Source organism: Tursiops truncatus, chromosome 4 (assembly GCF_011762595.2).
Source record: "Tursiops truncatus isolate mTurTru1 chromosome 4, mTurTru1.mat.Y, whole genome shotgun sequence".
NCBI classification, from domain to species: domain Eukaryota; kingdom Metazoa; phylum Chordata; class Mammalia; order Artiodactyla; family Delphinidae; genus Tursiops; species Tursiops truncatus.
This window is the reverse complement of record NC_047037.1, coordinates 63,258,740-63,279,650: the sequence shown is the minus strand read 5'-3', so window position 1 is coordinate 63,279,650 and position 20,911 is coordinate 63,258,740. Positions and strand designations below refer to the sequence as shown.

The 20,911-nt window shown below is 44.7% G+C and overlaps 1 protein-coding gene across 1 annotated transcript; it reads right to left on the bottom strand.

The window, feature by feature from the left end:
* Nucleotides 1–9,091: 9,091 nt before the first annotated feature.
* Nucleotides 9,092–15,948, bottom strand: AHSG (alpha 2-HS glycoprotein). The gene is made up of 7 exons (XM_004318227.4): nucleotides 15,736–15,948; nucleotides 13,515–13,625; nucleotides 13,163–13,247; nucleotides 12,627–12,790; nucleotides 11,343–11,444; nucleotides 10,356–10,442; nucleotides 9,092–9,691 (listed from the first exon to the last, which is right to left on the bottom strand). Exons 1-7 carry the CDS (start codon nucleotides 15,946–15,948, stop codon nucleotides 9,350–9,352), a joined length of 1,104 nt encoding a protein of 367 aa, XP_004318275.1. The 3' UTR covers nucleotides 9,092–9,349.
* Between the last annotated feature and the right edge of the window lie 4,963 nt (nucleotides 15,949–20,911).

Genomic DNA, 20,911 nt, shown 5'->3' with positions numbered 1-20,911 from the left:
TCTATATATATATACATATATATATGTATACATGTATATATGTATATATGTATATATATGTATATATATGTATATATATACATATATACATCTATATATATATACATCTATATATATATACACACACATATATAAATGCTAGTAAGTCAGCATTGTACTTCATATGTTCCTAATGGTCCTTGGTTGTTTTGGGGTTTGGGTGGAGAGGTGGGGAAGGGCTAGAGGTGGAATGAGTAATATATGGGAGCACCAGTAATATTTTATGAAAATGATTATTTGGGAAACTAATGTTAAGGGTACTTATCGTGTGGGTTACATATTCTTGCTTTAAATCTTAAAGACTTGAAAAAATAGGATTTACCTCGTGATGAATGAAATTCTAATTGCTGGGTGACTGGCTGGGTGTTATGAACCAAAATTGGAAAGATGCAGGGATGAGAGTCAATTTGGAAGAGAAATGCAACAGTTGAACATACAAGATAGTTACATTTTATTTATTTATTTTTTGACATTTATTTATTTATTGGGCTGTGCCGGGTCTTAGTTGTAGCCCACAGGACCTTTGTTGTGGCATGCGGGATCTACTTCCCCAACCAGGGATCGAACCCGGGCCCCCTGCATTGGGAGTGCAGAGTCTTAACCATTGGACCACCAGGGAAGTCCCAAGATAGTTATATTTTATGACAGTTACATTGCATGATTGTAAGCAGCTCTTTGCAGGAAACCGCCCTCAGCAGGAAGCCCCTTTCCTTATCACTTTAGCCAAGCTATATTGTAACTAACTTTTAAACCAGGCACCCCCATGCTCTACTCATGTCCAGCCCAAGCACACCTTTCAAGTCTTTTAATCAGGCAATACCTTGCCTAACTTGCCGGTTCTTTCTGTAGATGAAATAAACAGAAATGAAGAATAAGTAATTAACAGATGACCAGATCTCTTCCCTAGCTTCCCCTTCAGTAATCTCTCAAACTGTGTGACCAAACTGTGTGAACAAGATAACGTTTAGAGGAAGATCACAAGAAGTCAACAAGTCTGCATGCACTGGGGTGATGGCGATGACTCCGACCCCCTATCTCAATGATTAACTGAGATTACTTCCCTCCTTACCTTTAAAGCTTTCATGGCCAAGCAGAATCTTTGGAGGTAGTTTTTTGGGGGACACTGAGTCTATCATCTCCCCAGATTGCTGGCACTGTGATTAAAGACAACTTTCCTTTCTATCAACATTTGTGAATTTGATTTTGTAAGCGGCAAGCAGCGGGGCCCAATTCAACAATATGATTTTGAATCATGCAAATGTTAAATAGCAAGATATTAAAATTGCAATAAAGTCTCACTTTATACACAAAATTTGAAACAATTTATAAAAATTTTTGAAAACAAAATTTGAAACAATTTCCCAAACTTTTAAAAATTAGCCAAAGACTGAGTATTTTTTAAGCAAGTACATTTTTAAAAATTCAGGTATTAAATATTTATTGAACAACTATTATATATCGTGAACGTATAAGAAGTGCTGGGGATACATGAACTGATAAATTAGACATGACTGACTACTTATTTTTAAAATGTTACACCCCAAATTGACCAAATGCGTCAGATGATTTCACACAAGTGCAAAGTTCAATGGGACATTGATCTGACTGTACACTTTGAGATAAGGGAAGCAATAGATTTTGGGGGGCTATTTCCATTGAGAAAATTCTTTTTGCAATGACATTTTTAGAGAGGAGATCTGTTGCAGTTTTCACAGTTACTGTGAATCAGTACAAAGATATTAAAAAAGCACTTCAAGCCTCTTGAAGGAAGCATATTTTGCAAATGCTAAAGAAGATTACTATTAACAAAAGGTATTTTAATGATCTTATTTATAGAATCACCCTTATCCAAATATATTGCCACGGTGTCTTATTTAAGAAAAGACTTAATTTTTAGTTACTTCATGAGATCAAATACCTTCCTCCATCTTTAAAAATATGTTAGGCAATGATTAGTGAGAGAAATGAATATTAAATGACATTTTTATAAGCATCTTTTTATCTTAATTTCAACAGGCATCAGACTCATAGTTGATTATGGTTTCATGATTTCAAGTAGTATAGTAAATTAAAATACAGTCTTTTATCACTTATAATTGGAATCTAATATATGACACAAATGAACTTATCTACGAAACAGAAGCAGACTCACAAACATAGAAAACAGACTTGTGGTTGCCAAGGGGGAGTAGATTGGGAGTTTGGGATTAGAAGATGCAAACTATTATATACGGAATTGATAAACAATGAGGTTCTACTGTATAGCACAGGGAACTCTATTCAATATCCTGTCACAAACCATAATGGAAAAGAATACGAAAAATAATGTGTATATATATATATATAAATAAAACTGAATCACTTTGCTGTACAGCAGAAATTAACACAACATTGTAAATCAACTATACTTCAATAAAATGCATTTTAAAAATAAAATACAATCTTATATTTGACCCTAGCTTTTTGTATTTTTTAACATACAAGCTCCATCCTTTTTTAAATTAAATTTAATTTAATTTTGGCTGCGTTGGGTCTTCGTTGCTGCGCGTGGGCTTTCTCTAGCTGCCGTGAGCGGAGGCTACTCTTCCTTGCAATGCACAGGCTCTAGGCACGCGGACTTCAGTAGTCGTGGCACTTGGGCTCAGTTGCTCCGCAGCATGTGGGATCTTCCCAGACCAGGGCTCAAACTGGCGTCTCCTGCATTGGCAGGCGGAGTCTTAACTACTGTGCCACCAGGGAAGCCCACCCTAGCTTTAGTATTCACATTTAGAATTCCCAAGACAGATGTCAGTTTGCAGTGTTGTCTAATCTAGTCACTTTATTATTGTTTATACAACCAATCCCAATAGGCCTCCAAAAGAGACAACTGTTATACTGAAATTCTAATTTCCAGTTGCCTGCTGCCGTAACTAGTGACTCTAGGATGCAAAACCCTTGAGTCAGGTTGCAATTAGAGACAGAAAAAACCCATTACAAATAAAGAATAGATACACACCTTTTCAAAAAGTCCAGTGAAATCTGACAATGATTTGATTTAAAAAAGAACACCGGCAAATGCTTACTTTTCATATCACACATACACACACCCATCTGTCTTTAGCTTGAAGCAGAAAAGTAAAATGTCAATTAGGAGCTATTATTGGTGCTATAGTGGATCCATTGGAGTGGATCTAAACCAGAAAGCAGTTGACCTTTATAGAAACATCTACTGTAATTGTCATTTGGAGATTAACGCACAGTAAAAGCTGTCTTATAAGCAGCTTTCATAACACCAAGTACTTGAACTTCTGAACAACTCAATGTACACTAAAATTATTAACTTTTAAAATAATTCTATGATCTCTGAAGACAAATATAAAAGACATCCAAACAAATATGAATTTAGGACGCAAATATCATTCATGTAAAGGCCTATGTTTTTTCTGGCCTTTTTGCACATTTATCCTGTAACCAAAATTTTGTCTCATCCACTCTGAAATACATATTATAGGAGGATGAATAGGCAGTTAAAAAGTACCAGAAGAGCAAAGGAATTCTTCTAAGGTTAGTTCTTCAAAATCCAGGAGCCTTAAGAAAAACATAATGCTGCTGGGGAAATGGCGCTGATAGACTTGCTCTAGGCAGGGTTTCCACAAACCTTCAACTTGTAAAACACACAATTATCTGTGAAGAGCGATAAAGCAAAGCACAACAAAACAAGGTATGCCTGTAAGCCTGGACACTTCTGCCACATCGGTTCCTCAGGGACAATCCAGAGAGCTTCTTCCATCAACTGTCTCAAAACTGGGGTTGGAATGGGCTGGGCAGGCTCTGGGTTCAGCTTGGCTACTCTATCCCAAAAGGAACAGTCCATGTTTTTAGGAACACTAAGGGACTCTTTTCTCTTTCATAGTTATGCCACTGGCAGCTCTGCAAGGGACTTCATATGTCTCTCAAAGGTATCTGCATGCCAAATTTAGAAATCCTATTTGCATACTGCAGTGAAGATTAACTAGCCTGTCACAGATCTTTTATTTCTTTGATGGTTGTCGGCTGCACCCCAGAGGCCTGCAAGCCCTGCGCTTGCCCAGCTTCAAGACTGAAGAAAGAGCCCAGAGTCAGCGACAGAGACATCAATGGTCTGATGGATGGGGGAGCTTACATGCGGGAAGCAAGGTCTTGGAGCAACACCCCACTGTATGGGGTGGACGGCAGGGCAGGAAGTAGCTGCAGGCTTCACTCTGGGGAGGACTAGGGAGGCTCTCAGTTACGGGGAACTTGATGTCAGCTTGGCTCAGGGAAAGCAGCAGAGGAGCTGGCCCTCTAAACTCCTGTTAGGCCCCCAGGCTAAGTACTTTCCTGGGGCAGAGGTTTTCCCTTTGCTAAACTATCAAGGGGTAGCCATTCCGAGCTAAATATTAGAATAATCACCATCTCTGGTCGGGGAGGGTGGGAAGTATGTAGGTATTTTCTGATTAGGGTCTACAATTATGGGGGGAAGGTCAGTCGAGTGAGTAGGGTGTAGGTGAAGTGGGGACTGGTCAAGCAGGGGATGTACAGAGAACCTTTAAGCAAGTACATTGTAAACCTTGTTTACAACATTGCCGTATGACTGTCCCATGTAAGAGAAATACGCATCACCCTTTGTCAATATCGTTGGAACCACTTTTTTTTCATGTGCAGCAAAATTTCCATGAGTGATTTTGATGACCACTATTCTATTACTCTAACGTTCACTGTTATTTTAGTTGTAAATATTTCTATTATCTTAACACCCAGCAAATATTGTTAATTGGTGGTGGTGGTACTGTACTGAAAAATACACCTGAAATTCAGTAACTTTGGAAGATGAGGCAGATTTAATTAAAAAGCCACTAAGAAGGCAAGTAAATGAGACACATGCGATGCTATTAATTTAGGAGCAAGCATTCTGCCAAATATTAAAGATGATGCTGAGAAAATATAGGGCAGCATTAATGCAAAAATGAGCGTAAGCGCAGTAGATTTAACAGCTCCATAACTCATCCTTTCTAATTTATGTTTACTCTTAGGAAGAAATGTTTCTAGAATATGCACATTTTGAAGACTGCTGTCTTCAGGTATGCATCTCTTAGATCAAATAAATCATGTAGGAAACTGTTCTAGGTAAATTCAAGTGAGGAAATCCTGGAGACCTTTGGAAATGCAATGTTGAAACACGAAAAAGGCCCAAGCTGGAGCTGTAAAGTTGGAAGTTATCCGTGTAAGATCAAGAGTTTCAATCATGAGAAAGGATGGACTTGCCAAGCAGAGAGTACACATTTAAGAGAAGGTCAAGGACATAATCTTCTGAAGCCACCAAATTCAGAGGACAGAAAGAGGAAGTAGATAGGGAGGACCCTTACCGAGAGCCTAGAATGTGTCAAGAAGGTTCCAAGCATATACTTCTAGCATCGCATTTAATCCTCCCTACACCCCTGCCAGACTGTTGCATACACCTGGTTGTATAACGAGGGCCATAAGAAATGAAAGGTGAATCACCTTAGCCCAGACAGTGCAGGTCTGTCAGATTAAGGCATGGGTTAGCCTTACATAGAAAAATCAACTGCACAACTTCAAAACAGAGAGGAGAGAAACTGAGGTAACTCAGATGAAATGAACCAGTGCCCTCTGTCTCAGTAAATGACACCAGCATCTACCCAGTTTGCAAAGCCACAAATCCAGGAGTTACCTTTCACCTGTCCTGTCCTTTTCTTACCCTCTCATCAAATCCATCAGCAGGTCCTAGGACTTCTACCTGAAGTTATATCCTTATCTTTAAACCACATCTGCTGTCCACAACCTTAGACTAAGGTACACTTATCTCTCCCCTAGAAAGCTCCAGTCACTTCCTATCCTGTGGCTACTCTTTCCGAGATGCAACCCATTTTCCCTACAGCAACTAACAACGTAACATGAATGCTATTGGCATTTGGGGTATTAATTAATCATTGTTCATTGTTGGGACTTCATTGTTGGGGATGTCCTGTCCATTTCAGAATATTTAGCATCCCTGGCCTCTGTCCAGTAGCATCCCAAGTAAATGCCTCCCCTTACTTCCAAATGTCCCTGGGTGCGGGGTCGGGAAGAGGATAATACTGTTCCACCCCACCTCCCGCCATCCCCAGGTCGAGAACCACCGAGCCTGAGTGATCTCTTAAGGTAAATCAGATTATGCCACTGCTCTGCTTAAACCTTTAGTGGCTTCCCACTGCATTGAGAAAAACGCCCTAACTCCTGAGGCTCTCAAGGCTGTTCATGACCTGCCCCCATTTGCTTCTTCAACCTCATTTTCTATAGCCGTCCTCTTTCTCCTCGTAGCTGCTTCAATCCAGCTTCCTTTCTCATCCTTAGCCACATCAACCTGTTTCCTGCCTCTAGGCCTTTGTGCCTGCTATTCCCCTGGAATAGCTTCTCCCTTGGCTCTTCTTGACTAGCCCTTCTCTTTTTCTTCAGGACTAGGCACCAATGATAACGTAGGTGTGAGGCTGCCAGTGGCCATCCTGGCTAAGACTGAAGGCAAGCACTGATGACAGACAGAAAAAGGGAAGGAAGGAAGAAGGGAGGGAGGGAGGGAGAGAGGGAGACAGAGACAGAGAGAGAGAGAATGGAAATGATATCTTTTGACCCCCTGGATTCCGCTGTGCCCTAGGTAAGACTCATCCATTTGAATTCCCAGTACCCAGGCAGTGACATTTCCCTTTCTACTTAAGCTGCTTTGGGTTGGGTATGTACCACCTGCCATGGAAAACACTGACTACACCTGTGTGTAGCAAGGCTGGAAAGTGGACGAGTCTCTTCTAGTACTGGGTGAAAGGTGTGTTTTCAGGATTCCGTTGCAAGCTCCCTTAAAGAAGGTCTAGACTCTTTGGCAGAGTTGCCCAAACCATTTCCAGCTCTCCACTAAATATCTCCCATGCCCCCCACCCCATCATATCCTTTTTCTCTTTCTTCTTCTTCCATCTCTTCCCATCTTTTGCCCTAAGGACGCTCAAAACTCCTCTTTCCTGGAAAAGAAATCTTCCCTCTACCCAGTTATCCTGAGGCAGGAGAATAGATGGGCTCCAGGCTAGACATTTACAGCTACCCTCCTGTTCATATTTATTGAGGCAGGAGATAGATGGGCTACAGGCTAGATATTTTTGCAACCGGCCTGTTTATACCGCAAGATAGAAATGACAAGAGGAACTGGGTAAACAGCTGGACTTTGTCTCCTGTGGACACTTTAAGATAACAGTAATGGCGGGGGCAGAGAGGGGCTAAGCCCTGCTCAGGTGAAAAATCAAGAGATCACATATTTCTCATCCTTGGAGTCAGGGAGACCTCAACTGCACATGCACAGAAAGGCTCCTCAAGGGTCAAAAAGAGTGGCGGGGGACGCCAGACTATACGTTTTGCTAACTTCCCAGGGACCCTCGCACTGAAATCCATCTTGGCTAAAGGATGCACACACACATAGGGAAGGACCCTGAGACTAATCAGCTATGGGGGCAAAACAAGATGACTGGCCAGAGGAAAACAAAGACCAGGAAGACTGCCCCCTTACAAATGATTTAAACTTCCCGAAGGCGTCACTCTCTCTGAGCTTGCCTGTGAGTCTCTCTGCATGTATTCTGCTTTTCTAATGAACGCCTTACTCTCCTTTCTACCTTCTGTCTCCTTGTCAAATTTTTTTTTTCAAGGCAGACAAGAACTGGGGCCCAGACTATAGCCACAGCTTCTCGTGGTCTAGTGGTTAGGACTTGATGCTCTCACCGCTGCAACCAGCTTTCCATCCCTGGTCAGGGAACGAAAGCCTCACTGCAAGCTGCCCCTCTCTGCTGTGTCTGTCCAAAAATCAATCTTTTTAGATTACATCCTCTCTCTCCCACCCTTCACCATCAAACTGCTTAAAAGAGATTACACACTCCCCTCCATTTTCTCATCATCTCCACCAGTTAACCCTGCCGCCAGGCTTTTATACTCACCCTTCTAGTGAAACTGCATCTGCCAATGGTCACCATCCCCTCCTAGTTGGTCAACTAACCCATGGCCTTTTCTTGGTCCTCACTCTTATTGCTCTTTCTGCAGCATTTAGCCTAGCTGACCATGCCTTCCTCATGTCCCCTGGCTTCTGAGATACCTAAAGGTTTTCCTAACTTCCTGGCCATTCTTTCTGGTTACTGGGGCAAAACCTCTAGGCAAGAGTGATAAGGTGAGTGCCAATGCTTGATTCAATCTCCTTGGTTCAAGTGAAGCCACTCCACTGGTTATGAGTCCTACTCCTTTAAAATTTCACCTGAAAGGGCCCATCACTTAGGTTGCTCAGAACAACCTAATGCTAGTAGATAAAAATTGAAATGGTCTAGGCACCATTCACCATTCTTTATGCTCTCTGAACACTTGGATAGTATCTACAAATGTCCACTGGATTTACCTGTCCAGGTATCCCTCCTCTATTCATACTATACACCAGAACTTTAACTTGAGGTCTTAAAATGGATTGGGTAGAAAGACCAATCCTGCATCATAAAATGCAGTATATATAGTACAACTAACAGTTATTTTAAGCATAAATAATGAACAGATATAATTAAAGTGAGGCTCCTGTGTTAATTGCTGATCCTTCCTTACCTGGGTATTGGGGGAAACCAATGGTTGGTCTGTCTGTACAAAGTTCAGGCACTTGACCCCAATTTAGCAATATTTTCTGAACGTTATGAAATGAAAAGAATTATTTTCTTATAAGGAAATGATCAGATCTTATGAGTTATGAGCAGATCCTAGTCTCACTTTTTCCTGTGTGCAGTAATATAGCAGATTTTTGTTCTATTTTGTTCCTATTTTCACTTTGATTTTGATTAGGAACACTTGTGGTGTGGTTGCTGGAAAGACAGACCACACACACGTGAGCTTGGATGAAGTTGGAAATAATCATGACCACATTTCAGCTTAGAACCTTCTTTTTTAAGGAAGGTCCTTCAGGCATTTTTATTAACAAGCAGATATAAACTTGGCAAGAGCACCTTTCAAAAATCACAGTTCCAATTATTTTTGTGAGGTCAAGAGAAAGTAGAGAACACAATGGTGGTGGCTTAGCATCAAAACAATAACAGTCAAGTTGCTGACCTTATGCCTTCCATCAAACGTAACTATCACCTGCTCTGTTCCCCGACCTCCGAAGGATGACGAGAAGCTGGCATTCAAGACTTGACGTTAATCTAGACCACAGGTAGCACTTGCTTTGATAGCAGACACAGCTCCCACCCAAACCCATACTTGGACAAAATGGCGGCCACGTTCTGTGCCAAACCTTCTCATCTCTGACCGTCTTCTAGACCTTGAAGTGTCTGATTCTCCCCGGGCAAGGGCGGACCACTGGAACTGGACCTTCAGGAGCAGGAATGCTAGGCTGCGCCACCTTGGGTGTCTTCCCCACGTGAAACGCTTCTCCTGAGGCTGACTCCACTGAGGCCACACCCGAGAAGGCGTGGCGCAGGTCGTAGTGCGCCGGGTACTCCGGTGGGGGCATCGGGGGAGCTGCCACGGCCCTGGGTCCCACCACCAGGGAGGCCGCGGGCTGGCCAGCTGGAGAAAGTGCTGGCCCAGCCGAGCCCGGTGCAGCGGTGAGGGGCCCTGCTTCGGCGCCGTCTGGTTGGGGCTGCGGGAGCACAGGCTGGAGAGAGGATTGTTTCCTTAGGTTAGCTGCCTTTCTCTTCCTTCCAGGTGGAACCCCACCCAATTCACTCACAGTACTAATTTTTATTTGCAAGGAATCTGGCAAAAAAGAACTACCTAGGTACAAGGGATGGCCATCAGGGCTCCAGGGGAGGGGTAACTGGCCTGCGGTAGCCCCTTTCTCACCAGTTGTGTTGGGGATGGTAGACTTACACTGTTCCACGAGCAAAAGAACCACACCTTATGGCTAACCTTCACCAGTAGCGTCACCCTCTTTTTCATCTACACCTGCAGCCACAGGGAGCTGTGAGACAGATCTGGCCACCTGGACTCTGCAACTCAGAAAACCACGCCCACTCCCCCCGCCCCCCCCCCCACCCCGCCTCTCCCCGCCCCCGCTCCCAAGCTAGCAAATAAAACACGTGGCCTCGCCAATTGCACACTAGGGAGGTTCTGCCCTGTAACCACCAGTTCGTGGGAGGGGAGGGCATGGCTGAAACAACCTTTTGTTTTTTGATGATTTCACATTCCCTGGCGCTATCTATATGGCGGGGCTCAAAAGGACAGGCAGCAAATGCCCTGAAATTACTAAGGCACCGCAGAAAGGTGAAGGGGTCATTGTATTCTGAAGATAAGGGCAAGTGCATCCATGACGCCCTTACCTGTGTTTGGAACACCGTGCAGGTCACTGCAACATCTTCCCCGCCAGCAACCTTCTCAGTGACTGTCCCCTTACAGAAGCCATATTGCTGCCCACAGAAAGAGAGGAGTTATTTGAACCAGTTCAGAAAGTGGACTTCTCTCCCAGTTTCACTTATACTCCAACACATCAAGGGAAAAAACCTTAAATTCCTAATTCCTTTTTTTAAAAAAATCTTTTTCCTAAAGTGTATGATTTCTGCTTATATTTTATTATAGAATGTAGAAAATACAGAAAAGCTTTGGGAATGAGAGAGATCACCCAGAATCTCAGAAATGGTGGTGACCCAGGAGAACTTCTGTTCACATCTATGTATTTCTTTCTTATTTTTAACTACAATTAAATATCATTTAGAAATTGGCATCACTAACTACACCATTTTGTATACTATGTTTTTCACGTGCTATAATGATAGCATTCTCTTATATCATTCCTTATTCTTTGAAAGTGTTAATTTTCGTGTCTGTATAATTTTCTATTTACTAATGCGCCGTATTTTATTCAATGATTCCCTCCTTTTGGACATTCAGATCTTCTGGGGTCATTTTGTACCTGTCGTAAATCATCTTTATAGATATATTCTGTGAAACACGATGATCTCTTTAGGCTAAATTCCTAGACGTGGACATTGCTGGCTTAAGGACTTGAAAGATTTCATATCAGAGGTCTATCTAGAAAATCTACACTTTATACTCCCAATGGCCTGACATGACTCATCTTAGTTAGGAAACAGCCTCTCTAACTCCAGGGGCCTCCATTGGGTGAGAAGATCTGGTGATAGCTCTTAAGCAGGGGAGATGACACCCCAGAGGATGACCTGGCACGACCCAGCCTCACAGGCAGTGGGTATTTTGCATTTCTCCTTTCTGCAGCCACAAGATACGAATTTGCTCTAAGGATGCTCTATTCCATGACTTGGCTTTACCAACCCAATGCCTAGCCCGCTCACCTTTTCTGCCAGCAGGTTGCACTTGGCTGGGTCTACGACCTCTTTAGCAACACAGTCAGTGGCAGCCACTGCAAACTCCACAGTGACAGAAGCTGAAAGAGGCTGATGAGGATAAAAGGAAAATTTTCATGAAGCAACATGACTTAGCATGAAAAAGACTGGTAAGGAGAGGCCAGAGGGAAGTAGCGAGGGCCATGGAATTGCACAGTCCAGGGAGCACGTTTCACGGAGACCACACTGTGTGGCCAGGAAACATGCCCCCGGTGGCTTACATACGGCTTACAGTGAGACACTGGGTTTTTGAAGGGTTTGCATACAGAAGCTGGGGTTGGGTCTTCCCTGAAGGAGGTGCAGGTATCCACTGCCCATCATTCAGAGCAGAGGTGAGTTTTCAGGTAGAAAGCAGGAACCCAGAGGGCTGACCTTACACTGACCTGAGTGGGAACCCTGCCTCCTGCCAACTTCCCTATTGGGGTTGCACTTTGAGACCCAAGGCCCAGGCTACTCCAAGATGGGGTGGGAAAGTAAAGAAATTAATGCCTCTCCCACGTATTTTAGACAGCAGGATCAAATGAAAAATATAAATGAAAGTACAGAAGATACTTATGCTTTTCTATCTTATAGTTCTTAGAGCACATGGACACTTACAATAATAAAATATCTGTTATTTGTTATAGTCTGGGGCGGGGGTGTTCTGTGAATCGCATATTCTGGTTAATAGAATTACTATCTATAGTGTATTTCCAAGTATGCCATGGCTGGCATCCAGAATACTAGTTTTTAAAAATATTAGAATTCCATTGCATTCAAATGTGCTAACCCAGCCACGGTACAATTAGTTTTTTTTTTTTCTCAGTGATTCAAAGGCATTTTAGGATCCTTGCCCTTATATGTAAGTATGCCCATGCCTTTGTAAGTAGCAATTACAAGAGTGCTGTAGATGTTCCGTGGTGATGGGTGATGGCGATGTGGAGACCCATGAATTTACAGTGGGTGCTTCTGGATAAAGTGGGAACTTCCACCCTGGTGTTAACTGGAACGGAGGAACTGGGGACACACAGCATCTGGCTGTTTTGTGTTGAAGTGGCTTAGGTGGGGGATGCGCTGAGGGTCCTCGGGGTCCTTAGGACACTCAGGACCCTTTCTTTCCCGCTTTCTCCCACCACCCTCGTTGACTTCCCGTGGCTGCCCCTGCACCTGCTCTGTCCCTCACCCCTGCTTCACCACGTCCACTCCCAAAGTGCCACCAAACTGCCCAAACCGTCAGCAGGGTCTCAGTCTTACCACAAATTGAGCCCGAGAAATTTCCACAAGCTGAAAGTAGGAGCCGTTTTTCTGGGCGTTGAAGGCAGCCAGCGCGGCCTCTACTGCGTGCACCACCCGGCTGTCGTTGAGCGGGGCCAGCAGGGGGCAGTCTGGACACACCTTGTGCACGTCCTCGGCCGAGTCTGCGCACAGAGCGAAGAAATCAACTTGGCTCGGGGCTGTAATTCTCTGCGGCATTTGCCCCCGCTCTGCTTATTTGAAAGTGCTAAAACATGCTCCAAATGGCTGCAGGAGGATCCTCTGCTTCTTACTAAACCTTCGGGTGGCTCCTGCCATGCTGGCATTGTTGCAGAAGCCCCTCTCACCAAGGGGCGATTTTCACCTCCAATGAGAACAGCTCCTTAAAACACAGTTTTAAAGTCCCCAAACCCAGGAAACCTGGCTTCTTTTCATCACCAACAAAGTGGCTAGAACTACTTCTGTTGAAAACAGTTCAGGTTCCCTCCTCACTCTCTCTACCAGGTAACTATAATAAGAATAATAATCATCTCTACCTGGACTGGAATCACATTTTGCAGACAACACGGAAAACTCTCCGTCTTGTTTCAGCACATTGAAATCGCAGTCTCCTTCCACCGCCTGGAGAAATAAACCCACAGTGAGGGCCCAGGAGGAGGGCTGACCTCTCACTTCTCACGGTGGGGGGATGGTGGCAGGGGGGACGTGGATGTCAAAGGTGAGCCTCACAAAATCTCCTTCACTGGGTGATGTTGAAACATGACACTGGTTTCGCAGGGGGTGGGAGTACGATAAAAAGGTGAATTGTAAAAATCAGCCCCAGGGAAGGCGCCATCAATTGGCAATTTTAGCTGCCCCCGCGGCAGTCGCCCTAAGAGGGGCACTCACGTGCTCTTTCAGCTGCCTCACGCTGCAGTTTGCCAGGGGAGTGGGGTCCAGTACATGGCAGGTGGTTTCCAGTGTGTCTATTTCAAGGTCAAACACCTCTCCCGTGGGCCGCTGTGGAGACAGAGAATGAAGAGGTGAGCAGCCTAATCCTGCTGAGCGGGTCCAAGGGTGAGCCCCTACTGGGTTTGAACCCACTCCCTGTTGGAGAGGTAAGAAAGAAGGGGGCGTGGCCTTGGACTGGTTGATGGAAGCACAGCCATCACGCTGAGCTGTATCTGGAAGCTAAAAGTGAATGTTGATACGTATTTAATTTTAAAATTTTCACCCTTCAAGCAGTACTTTGAAAAAGTCAGCTTTGGATTTTTCTCAGTCAAGCAGCGAAGTAAGTTGGTGTAGGATAATAACTTACTGTCTCTCTTTTATCTTCTTCATCCCTCCCTGTACTTCTTCCTTCCTTCCTTCTCAACATCTACTTTCCTTCCTTCCCCATTTTCTTTTCCTTCCTAAAGGAAAAGTTGTTGTCTGTGGCTTTTTTGTCTTTTGGCTTGTAGATGCCTGGATGAAAAGTTGCTGTTCCCTACTGCCCCCTGCTGGTAATGAGAGGGAAGCGTGAGCCTCCCTCTGATGGAGGAAGCAGTGCGTCAGTCAGTCACTAGCACAGAGGGAAGGAGCAGCGGGTAAGGAGGTGATAGGGGAGCTTGTATGACTCCTTGGAGTTGTTCCTGCCAGTTCACCTGTTTGTGTATCCTTTCTTCAAAGCCCGGAAAAATCCAGAAGGTACGAGTATGGCTGTTTTTTCTTTCAGCCCAGCTCTGCTTGTCTCTCATGTCTGTTCTGCGTGATTCACTAGTACCTGAAGCCTCAAAGTTTCCTTTCCTGGAGGAAGCTGTGTTTTATGATGTGCAGATATGCCCCAATTAGCTTCCTGAAAACACTCAGAGCTAGTGAATAGGAACCTGGGGCTCCTGGTTTTCTCCAACCCTGCTGTTAGTGAAAACTGCAGTGTTGTTCCTTCTTTCCCTCAAATATATACATTGTGTGTCATTTCCCCTGAATTGATCAGTGCTTCCTCTGAATCACCACTGTACTTCACTATGGTTGCAGAACTCCTAAAATCCATCTGGTACAAACCTGATTTCAAATATTTTGTCCCATTGTGAGATCAGATGTCCATGAGTCAGTCCAGACATCCTGAGGTTTGCCTTATTTTCCTTCCTAGACTGTGAATCTCTTGTGGACACTATGTCTTTCTCACCTTTGTATTAGGTTGCATCATTAAAATGCCAATATTTGACTGCTTTTATTATACAAAACTGGCTATTTCATATGAGTCAACTTAGCATCTCCCATAGCGCCTGACACTGGTTCTTGCCCATGGAAGGCTTGTAATCAGTATTGACTGAAAGAATTATCCTTCCTCAGCTATAAAATCTAATTTCAAAATAGGCAATAGATGGATGTCTTCTCCCCACCTCTCCAAATCACTCGGCTGACCCCCAAGGCACACGTTTCCCAGCTTGACCATCATTGTCACCAGCTTCAGGCTGCATTGGTTTCTTATGTAGCATGTGAGTGGGTGAATCCTTTCATGCCAAGATTTCTCATTGGGATGTGGATACCTTTCTTGGGGAGGCAGCTTGTGTAGAGGAAGGAACACAGTTCTGGAATTGAATCCTAGCCTGTTGCTTACTATTTTATGACCTTGGGTAAAATAATGCCCTAATATGTCAGAGCCTTGGTTTCCTCATGTAAGACAAGGACAATACCCCACAGGACTGGGGGTGGGGTGAGAGAGGGGTTAAGGAGATGATATATGTGAAAGGGCCTGGCACATAGTAGGCACTTATCAAATGCACATTTCATTCACTCTCAGTCTTTATCTAGAGAAACAGAATCAAAGGAAAAGAGGTGATTTCCAGTCAGTGGTAGTTGGGAAACTAGAATCCAGTCTCCGGTCCTAGTTTTTCTAGAAAACCACACTTTCTACCTGTGATCCTCAAAATATCATTCAAAGCCTTTCCCTCTCCTCCTGCCCCCAACCAGCACCCTCCTGGAGACCACTGACCACAGTACAGAATGTCTCCTCTCTTCCCTCCGTCTCTCCCTCCCTCCTGGGAGGAATCAGGGTGTTTCCATTCTGCGACTTCATTTGTGCTGGGAGGTGGGCTCTTAGAGACACCCAGCTGAGCCCCACCCCCTCCTACACAGCAGGTTCACTTACCCGCGGCCACACCTTCACACTCTCAATCTGGTTTAAGATGTGCTTGTAGCCATGAGGAAGGTGCTTATTGATGTAGTCCACGGCCGCCAGGGCTGCCTGCTCTGTTTCTGGGTCATCACAGGCTGGTTCCCTATAACCCGGAATAGGGCCATGCGGGACAGAGCGGCAGGCACAGAGCTGAGCAAGGCAAAGGAGCAGGACGAGGCACTTCATGGTTGCTCCGGAGAGGTCCTGGCAGGTCGGCAGGCAGGTAGCTGGAGGCTTCAGGCCCAACCCAGGTGCTCTGCTGGAAAAGGCAGACTGGTGGAGGGTCCAAAGGCCCTTTATTTGCTGGAGCCTGTGGAAGAATTGCGTAAGGATGTGGGATGATTTCTGTTCTGGTTCCAAAAAAAAGACCCCTGCAAACATCAGTCCTGGAAAAGCAAACAGGTTAGGACATCACTGGTCCCCCTTTAGCAGAAATCTGCCAGAGTCAATGCTTGCTTGGGGGTGGGTGGGGGCAGATTGGGGGGTGGGCTGGGGAGATGCTCCAGAGTCAGCTTGGAACATGGTAACAGCAGCAAAGAAACGAGGCAGCTGAGAGGATGAGGTGAGCACCAAGGAGAGGAGGGGCTGGCACAGCTGGCCCTGGAGTGCTGTGGATTTGGCAGCAGAGGGAGTGCCCTCTACTGTAAGCTGAGCACGCCGCGGGGTCCATGTGGGGAGAAGTAAGGATGTTCAGCAATTTTTTTTTTTTAATTGGAGCATAGTTGCTTTACAATGTTGTGTCAGTTTATACTGTACAGCAAAGTGAATCAGCTATACATATACATACATCTCCTCTTTTTAGGATTTCCTTCCCATTTAGGTCACCACAGAGCACTGAGTAGAGTTCCCTATGCTATACAGTAGGTTCTCATTAGTTATCTATTTTATACATAGTATCAATAGTGTATATATGTCAATCCCAATCTCCCAATTCATCCCACCACCACCCCCTTTCCCCCTTGGTATCCATATGTTTGTTCTCTACGTCTGTGTCTCTATTTCTGCTTTGTAAATAAGATCGTCTCTACCAAATTTTTCAGATTCCACATATATGCGTTAATATATGATATTTGTTTTTCTCTTCCTGACTTACTTCACTCTGTATGACAGTCTCTAGGTCCATCCACGTCTCTACAAAGGACCCAATTTTTTTCCTTTTTATGGCTGAGTAATATTCCATTGTATATATGTGCCACATCGTCTTTATCCATTCATCTGTTGATGGGCATTTAGGTTGCTTCCATGTCCTGGCTACTGTAAATAGAGCTGCAATGAACATTGGGGTGCATGTGTCTTTTTGAATTATGGTTTTCTCAGGGTATATGCCTAGTAGTGGGATTGCTGGGTCACATGGTAGTTCTATTTTTAGTTTTTTAAGGAATCTCCATACTGTTCTCCATAGTGGCTGTATCAACTTACATTCCCACCAACAGTGCAGAGGGTTCCCTTTTCTCCACACCCTCTCCAACATTTGTTGTTTGTAGATTTTTTTTTTAATTTTTGAATTTTATTTTATATATTTTTTATACAGCAGCTTATTAGTCATCAATTTTATACACATCAGTGTATACATGTCGATCCCAATAGCCCAGTTCGTCACACCACCACCACCACCCCTGCTGCTTTCCCACCGTGGTGTCCATACGTTTGCTCTCTACATCTGTGTCTCAATTTCTGCCCTGCAAACCGTTTCATCTGTACCATTTTTCTAGGTTCCACATATATGTGTTAATATACGATATTTGTTTTTCTCTTTCTGACTTACTTCACTCTGTATGACAGTCTCTAGATCCATCCATGTCTCAACAAATGACCCAATTTCATTCCTTTTTATGGCTGAGTAATATTCCATTGTGTATATGTACCACATCTTCTTTATCCATTCGTCTGTCGATGGGCATTTAGGTTGCTTCCATGACCTGGCTATTGTAAATAGTGCTGCAATGAACATTGGGGTGCATGTGTCTTTTTGATTTATGGTTTTCTCTGGGTATATGCCCAGTAGTGGGATTGCTGGGTCATATGGTAATTCTATTTTTAGTTTTTTAAGGAACCTTCATAGTGTTCTCCATAGTGGCTGTATCAATTTACATTCCCACCAACAGTGCAAGAGGGTTCCCTTTTCTCCATACCCTCTCCAGCATTTGTTGTTTGTAGATTTTTTGATGATGGCCATTCTGACCCATGTGAGGTGATACCTCATTGTAGTTTTGATTTGTATTTTTCTAATAGTGATGTGGAGCATCCTTTCATGTGTTTGTTGGCCATCTGTATGTCTTCTTTGGAGAAATGTCTATTTAGGTCTTCTGCCCGTTTTTTGATTGGGTTGTTTGCTTTTTTGATATTGACCTCCATGAGCTGTTTGTATATTTTGGAGATTAATCCTTTGTCAGTTGCTGCATTTGCAAATATTTTCTCCCATTCTGAAGGTTGTCTTTTCTTCTTGTTTATGGTTTCTTTTGCTGTGCAAAAGCTTTTAAGTTTAATAAAATCTTTGAATGCCAGGGACAATTATCTCCTCCTGGAGGGAGAACAAGGCCCACAGACGTAGCAAAGGTACCAATGATTTACCAGTGAGGAGGGAGAGCTATGGGAGATGCCAAGTCTTGGGTAAGGTCCTTGGAGAAAAGAAGAAAGGAAGGGAGAGACTTTTGCCTGGAGTGGGGAATAGGGAGAGAGACCTTCCTGCCTTCATGTGGCAGGGCCGGGAGAGCTATATGGCTAGCAGAGCTTCTCCCCTCCCTGTCCCCTTCTCTCCAGACCTCACTGCCAACACCTTGCACAGATTCACCCTGACCTGGGTCTCTTGGGTGGCTGAGTGTGGCTGGCACCAGTGGCCGTGTGTCCCCAGTGACCCCGTGTGCCTGTGGCCTGTGCCCCCAGCCAGTAGACGGGTGCAGCAGAGGAGAGCCCGGGTCTGACAGACAGTCACTTGGCAAAGCTCTGGGTTTGAGTCCTGCACTGCAGGTTGAGACTCTGGCGGGGGGCACTCAGAACATAAATGCCTCCTTAAGGCCCTTCAGAGCCTTAGCAGAATTAGAGTGAGTCTTGGTAGCCAGAGCACAAGGTCACAGTATTGGCTCAGGCACTGCCTTTCAGTTGTGGCCTTGACAACCCCAGGTGTGACCTCCAAGGAGGGGTGGCCAGGATGGCGAGAGGCTTGGAAAATATCATCCGAGGACCTAGCTTGGTTCAGCCTGGAGCAGAGAAGCCCTTAACATGGAGACCAACATGCTCTCCAAATATTTAGAGGTCATCATTGTGCGGGGGTGGATTTGTTCTGTAGTTTGCTATTGCTTCAGAGAACAAAACTTGGTTTAAAAGTGGCGGCGGGCAGGGGGGAGCTTTCTACAGGGAAGCTTAATAATATTGACTTCCTGTGGGGAGGGAGGTAAGCGCGGAGGCCTGTGATGGGCAGAGGAGATAGTATAAGCACTGTTTTCCCGTTTGGTCCCAGCTGCTCACACACAGACCCTTAATGCCGGAGGCTCAGGAGGTGTGGTCAGGACCTCCGGCTCTCTGGTTATCCAGCAGGATGAGGCTCAGAACTGGGGGTCTTTCCATCGGCCTTGTGCCCCACTTCCTTCAGGACCTTGACTTATGAGCTCATGAGCGAATTTTTGTGGATGCTCTGCTCTTCTTTTAAATAACCTTTTAAAATACAAAATATGGTCATTACTGAAAATTTGAAAATCACAAAAAATATATGCAGTGAGTACATATTTCATATGTCATAAGCTCAGGTGTCTACACTATAACTTTATTTTCCATAACACAATTGGATTTCTGACTCTGAGCTCTCTTTTGTGAAAATGTAATCTAGTCACTTCCGGGTAACCTGACTTCCCCCACGTGCTTGGGTTGAAACCTGGTCCAATTTAGGTTTGCGCTTGCGCTTCTTCTCCCCGCTGGGGTTAGGAGAAAGTGTGGAGGGGGAGACTTCTGCAAGTACTGCTTTGGTCAGGGTCAGAGAGGGGTGTCCACCTTTGCCTTGGCATCTTCTGCCAGGTAACCTGTCTCATATGGTCCTCAGGCAAATCTACCCTCTAGCTAATGTCCTGCTTTCCTCCATCTGATCCATAGCAAGACAGTCCCCCTGCATCCTGTGATCAGGGGTCACCTTATCGAAGCTGTGGGACACTTTCTAGACCACAGGCCCTTTCTCAGCTAAGAGCTACCCCCATCTCTTTTTTTTTTTTTTTTTTGCGGTACGCGGGCCTCTCACTGTTGTGGCCTCTCCCGTTGCGGAGCACAGGCTCCGGGCGCGCAGGCTCAGCGACCATGGCCCACGGGCCCAGCCGCTCCGCGGCACGTGGGATCCTCCTGGACCGGGGCACGAACCCGCGTCCCCTGCATCGGCAGGCGGACTCTCAACCACTGCGCCACCAGGGAAGCCCGAGCTACCCCCGTCTTTAAGCTTGGGAAAATTTCGCTGCTGTGCCCTCCCAGGCTGTGGAGGCTTTCTGAGGCTGCCTTCAAGCTCATCTGTTTAGATACTGCTCTCATAGCCCCTCCACTGCTCTAGGGCCACCCTGCTACTCAGGGGGCTTCTCCCTGCCACGTGACCTCTCTCTGTGCTACCCATGTGCCCCTTCCTCTCCTTCTACCCTTGCAGGGAGGTTCCGGTCTCCTCTGCTGTAGGAGTCCCACATGTTATGGGGCTGGTTGTATTGCCATCCCAACGTGAGGGTGGGGGGAGGATAAAAAAGTTCTGTCTGATCATCCTTTCTGATCATTTCTGTCTTATACTCGGAGCATTTCTTTTGGTATCATTGTTTTTGGATCTTTCGTGGTCCACAATTTTTAAAGCACTAGATATTGTCCTGTTTTGCTGATGCTAGAGAAACAAAGCATGTAGTAAAGAGCAGTTAAGATCTCACCTGTCATCCTACCACGTATAAACAGGGAAACAAAACTCATCCACAATCTCATCCCCCAGAGTTAAACAGTGTTCGTGTTTTGGTGCAGTTCCATCTTTTTTTCTACACAAAGACTTACTTTAATATAATTCAGTATAATATAATCATACTCATGTACAACTTTGTATTCTTTTTTCACTTAACATTATAACTTGAACATTTTCCCATGTTATTAAATAGACTTAAAAACATGCTTATAATGACTCCCTAGGATTCCGTGGTGCACAGTA